The sequence below is a fragment of the Primulina eburnea genome, chromosome 3, assembly GCF_022965805.1.
Source record: "Primulina eburnea isolate SZY01 chromosome 3, ASM2296580v1, whole genome shotgun sequence".
Lineage (NCBI taxonomy): Eukaryota > Viridiplantae > Streptophyta > Magnoliopsida > Lamiales > Gesneriaceae > Primulina > Primulina eburnea.
The window spans coordinates 28,519,223-28,525,052 of NC_133103.1; the positions used below are offsets into that span (position 1 = coordinate 28,519,223).

The 5,830-nt window shown below is 36.6% G+C and overlaps 1 protein-coding gene and 1 long non-coding RNA gene across 2 annotated transcripts; one reads left to right on the forward strand and one right to left on the reverse strand.

Annotated features, from left to right (window-relative positions):
* Nucleotides 1-561: 561 nt before the first annotated feature.
* Nucleotides 562-1,656, reverse strand: LOC140827506 (uncharacterized). Its single transcript, XR_012116982.1, has 3 exons — nt 1,551-1,656; nt 1,386-1,429; nt 562-660 (listed from the first exon to the last, which is right to left on the reverse strand). It is a non-coding gene; the product is annotated as an uncharacterized lncRNA (long non-coding RNA).
* Nucleotides 1,657-2,500: 844 nt separating this feature from the next.
* Nucleotides 2,501-5,140, forward strand: LOC140827215 (uncharacterized). Its single transcript, XM_073189842.1, has 4 exons — nt 2,501-3,046; nt 3,503-3,641; nt 4,313-4,555; nt 4,815-5,140. The coding sequence occupies exons 1-4, from the start codon at nt 2,501-2,503 to the stop codon at nt 5,138-5,140; spliced, it is 1,254 nt and encodes a 417-aa protein (XP_073045943.1).
* Nucleotides 5,141-5,830: the final 690 nt, after the last annotated feature.

Genomic DNA, 5,830 nt, shown 5'->3' on the forward strand with positions numbered 1-5,830 from the left:
GTTCTTGAACTTGACCTTGAATCGTCGATTGCATAGTCAATAACTGTTGAATCTGTTCACCATGAACCTTAGCTTGCTCTTGCAATAACTTAGTGAATTCATCTATTACTCGTGTAGTCTTGTCTATGGGAGGGGTACTATCATCCCCTTCAACATTCTTACGCTTGGGAGGCATTTCCTATACATATGCTCATATAAACATGGATAGGATGAAAGAATACATCAATGTCAATGAAATAGAATCAACTGTCAATGTTAAAATCAATAGATGCAGGATCGAAAACATACCAAATTGTCTTAGGCAGAAGAAGTCATATATGGTCCAAAGAACTTTGCTCTGATACCAATTGAAACAACCCACTACTTAACACATTTTAAATTCTAAAATAACCTGACGTCAGCGGAAGCATTTATCTTTAAAATAAAAATAATTATACTATATATACATTGCAAACATTGTCTTACAATACATACAATACATAATCTTAAACATCTAATTCAAATACCAATATTACATATAATAAAATACATGATATTTTTAAACTTTAAATGTTCAACACACACCAATAAAAACATTAACATAATTAAATAAAACTTTTCCAATACAGTAGCTATATGACTTCTTCCCCTTGGACAATCTGCTTCAAATCTTTTTATTACCTGCATCACATGACATTAACTGAAATGAGATAAAACTCAGTAAGTAGAGAACTTTACATAACAAATACATATTTATATGGCTTGGCTTGAAACATTGCAATGGCAATAAACATTGAATAATACCATCCTCAATGAACAATAATGATAAAATCGATATAGATGGTATATCATAACATGAATTAAAGGAAATGAAACAATAGCTCAATGATCTGTAATCTGTGAATGTTATCTCTGTTAATATATATAAATATATATCGGACTTTGAGAGATAACCATGAGAGGAAATGATAGTCTGTAACTTGTATTCTGTGACCTGTGAATGTTATCTCTGTTAATATATATATATATATATATATATATATATATATATATATATATATATATATATATATATATATCAGACTGTGAGAGATAACCTATGGATAGTATCTCTGTGATATATGAAAATATATACCAGACTGTGAGAGATACTCTTCATATGATTGGCCAATAACATGCATGAATTACTATCATTCCTTGGATTGAAACATATGAAATTCATTGGGACAATTGAACAAACACTTGATAAGCACAATATCTTGCTAGCTTCTTTATCAAGGATTCTTGGATCAATGAATATATAACAACAAATATGGCAATAACGAAACAATGAACGAAGCTAGACATCAATAAAATGGCTTGGATACATATATATCATGTGAGCACAAGGAATAGCCTCTACTTACAACCCAATCAACACTTGGTGGCAAAGATGACCTCAAAAGAATCCCTACAACAATAAACACCATAAAATCTATGAATTAACACCATATATACATAGATCCAAAAAGTCAACTCAACCCTTCAACCCAACAATTCCTTGCAAAACCAAAGAATAACTAAGATCTTACCTTGTAGCTTGCACCTAGACTAGGAGATGCTAAGATTTCCTCAAAAATCCTTGAACTTGGTTGAAGATTTGGAAGAGAGAATTTTGGGGAAGAAGATGAGAAGGAAGCGTATGAGAGAGAAGTAGAAATGAAGGAATGAAGATAAATCTCAAAACCAAGCATAAAAATCAATTCCCAAGCTTAAAATCGTGTTTTGGAAGTAGCAATTTCGTCCAATACATCATGGCAGCGCACCCGCGCTCAACTTGCAGCGCGGGTGCGCTGCTGGTTCGGCGCAGGCAGCGCCCCTGCGCTGCTTGTGGCAGCGCGGGTGCGCTGCTGCGCCGCGCAGCAGCGCTACACGCTGCACCCTAGCTCTATTCCTCCGACACGAACTCCTAAAAACATCATTTCTTGACTTAATATCCAACCTTTTCTTATTCCACTCAATTCTTATAAATTATAACAACCAAACTTCTTCTAAAATCAAGCATAATACCATCACAACTAGCATTCATCCATTCCCAAAATCATCAACAACTAGACCACTATAAATTCTCTAAACCATTGTCAATAACATTAACTATAACCATCACCAAACTTGACCATATCAATATATGAATATCCCATAACCATAACACATGAAATCATTGATCATAGAACAATAAAAACTTGGGATATTACAGTATTCTTTGACCCGAGAGCAGGCAGAGGAGGCAGGAGAGGAGATGATAGCGGGTAAGTGTTATTTATGTTCTTATCCTGCTTATATTCTTGTTGATACTGGTGCCTCGCATACATTTATATCGAAGAGGTTTGTTGTTGAGCATCATATGCTCTCGTCTCCATTTTCTATGTCTTTTTCTGTTTCGACACCCTCTGGAGTTGATATATCAGTTGTATCGATGATATCATATGATATTATTTCTTATGAGGGCTATGAGCTGAGATCTGATATGATTATTTTAGAGATGACTGATTTTGATTGTATTGTGGGAATTAATGTGCTGAGGAGATATTGTGCGACAGTTGATTGTTATCATCGGGTGATATATTTTTATACAAATGAGAAAGAGCGTTGGACATTTTATGGGAAGGGTTCTCGTCCCCGTGTTCCGTTGGTATCTGCTATCAGGATGTCTCGGTTATTGGAGCATGGACATGAGGGTTATCTTATTTATGCTGTAGATGTGACAGAAAAGAAGAAGGAGGTGGGAATAGAGGAGATACCTATAGTTGCTGAGTTTGCCGATGTATTTCCTGATGAGATTTCAGGCTTCCCACCAGCCCGTGAGGTGGAGTTTGGGATTGAGTTGATGCCAGGTACTTCCCCTATTTCTCGTACTCCTTACAGAATGGCACCAACAGAGTTGAGAGAGTTAAAAGCCCAGTTGCAGGACTTGCTGGACAAGGGATACATTCGCCCTAGTGTATCGCCTTGGGGTGCACCAGTCTTATTTGTGAGAAAAAAAGATGGAACGATGTGGCTTTGTATTGACTATCGACATCTGAATAAGGTAATGATTAAGAATAAATATCCCCTCCCTCGTATTGATGATTTGTTTGATCAGTTACAGGGAACCTCAGTATTTCGAAGACTGAATTGAGGTCAGGATATCATCAGATACGAGCTAGAGAGGAGGATATTCAGAAGACAGCATTCAGGACTAGATATGGGCATTAAGAATTTTTGGTTATGCCGTTTGGGTTGACGAATGCTCCAGCTGTGTTCATGAGTTTGATGAATAGGGTATTTCAGCCTTATCTCGATCGGTTTGTTATTGTGTTTATTGATGATATATTGATATATTCCAGGAGTGAGGCTGAGCATGCAGGGCACTTGCGCACAGTATTACAGGTGTTGCGAGATAGACAGTTGTATGCCAAACTCCGTAAGTGTGAGTTTTGGTTGGATTGTGGTCTTCTTGGGTCATGCTATATCGAGAGATGCGATTTTTGTTGATCCAACGAAGGTCGAAGCCGTGTTACAGTGGTCTGCACGTATGTCTGTACCAGAGATCCATAGTTTCTTGCGTTTAGCAGGTTATTATCGTCGATTTATTGAGGGATTTTCAAATATTGCTAGACCTTTGACACAGTTGACTCAGAAAGGTGTGTGATTTCAGTGGTCTGAAGCATGTGAGAGGAGTTTTCAGGAGTTGAAGCACCGACTGACGACTGCACCGGTGTTATCAATCCCTACAGAAAACGAGAGGTTTGTTGGTTATACTGATGCATCATTACATGGTTTTGGATGTGTTTTGATGCAGGATCGACATGTGGTGGCATATGCCTCGAGACAGCTGAAACCACATGAAACAAGGTACCTTGTGCATGATTTGGAGTTGGCAGGAATTATCTTTGCCTTGAAGATATGGCGACACTATTTATATGGTACCTCGTTTACGATTTATACGGATCATAAGAGTTTGAGATTTTTGTTTACCCAGACAGAGTTGAATATGAGACAGAGACGATGGTTAGATTTGTCGAAAGATTATGATTGTGAAATTGGTATCATCCTTGTTGAGCCAATCTTACAGTTGATGCACTGAGTCGTAAAGTGAGTTGTACTGCAGAGGATGTGAGTCGTTTATCAGCTATGATGATGTCTTGTTGTTCTTTGGGATATGATTTTGATATCTCGACGACTCCTATCCAGGAATCTACCTTATTAGCTGAACCTAATATATATGGTTGTATTCGTGATGCACAGATGACAGATGAGAGAGTTCAGCGCTAGAAGGAGTTGGTTTCTCGGAAACAAGATACTTGTTTTACAGTGGCTACTGATGGCAGTTTGAGGATGAAGGATAGATGGGTAGTTCCTGATGCATCTCAGTTGCGCCAGGGTCTGTTGCGGCGTGCACATTGTAGTCGGTATTCTATCCACCTCGGTGACAAGAAGATGTATAAGGATCTACGTTCTCAGTTTTGGTGGAAGGGGATAAAACGTGATGTGATTGATTTTGTACGTCGATGTCTCAATTGTCAACGGATCAAAGCTGAGAGGAGAAGGCCAGGAGGTGAATTGAGGAGTTTAGATGTACCGACTTGGAAATAGGAGACATTGTAGATATCCATTATACTGGGATGATGTTGATCGAGCTGCAGTCACAGGTCCTGATATGATTAATGAGATGTAACAGAAAGTAAAGTTGATACATCAGCGATCGAAAGCAGTTCAAGATAGACATACTGCCTATGCAAATAAAAGACGAAGACCATTAGAATTTCAGCAGGGCGATCGAGTATTTTTGAAATATTATCCTTTTCGTGGTACAGTACGATTTGATGTAAAAGGAAAGTTAGCACCGAGATATATTGGCCCGTATGAGATATTGCAGCGGATAGGCACTTTGGCTTATCGATTGGCTCTACCTCCATCTTTATCTGGTATTCATGATGTGTTTCATGTGTCGATGTTGCGGAAGTATAACCCGGATCCTTCACATGTGTTGGATATTTCTGATGTTCAGTTAGATCCTGATTTGTCTTATGTTGAGAGACCAGTTCGTATTTTGGATCGATCTGAACGGAAGCTTCGTATTAAGCTTTTACCGATGGTGAAGGTTCAGTGGGAGCATAGAGGTGTCGAAGAAGCCACTTGAGAGACAGAGTGGCATATGAGAGAGCTCTACCCCTACTTATTCAGATGGTATGACGCATCTTTATTTATGCATGTTATTACCATTGTTGACTAATTTCGGGGTCGAAATTCATTTAAGGGGGGTAGAAATGTAACGCCTGAAGCAAATATTACAATTTGTTGATTTAGTAATTGGATATTACTAAATAATTAACAATTTTTACAGAATTAAATATGACATATGTTGGTCATAAGAAGTCCAAATGATTTGAAATTTGGATATAACGTAGAAAACTCAAATATATAGAAGTTTCATGTTTTGAGTTTTGAAAAATTTGATCGTTTGACTGGTCCAAACAGATATATTGGCATTGGAAATGTTAAATAAATAATAATATTAAGTTATAATTTAATTATATAAATAATTAATTAATTTATATATAATATGAATTAATATACAAAAATTATTTAAATGGAAAAATATGAATAAAAATTCAAACACAATACATATACAACTTCAAATATAATAAGAATACAACTTTAAATATTTGAATAACTATATTCATCCCACAAATGATCAATTAAAGTATTTCGTAGTGCGAAGTGAGCATTTTTGTCTTTTATTCTTTTATATCGACCGAAAAATCATTGAATTATTTGTATTTGAATTATGTGTTTCAAGTTGCATTTGTATTTCAATTATCTTATTCCA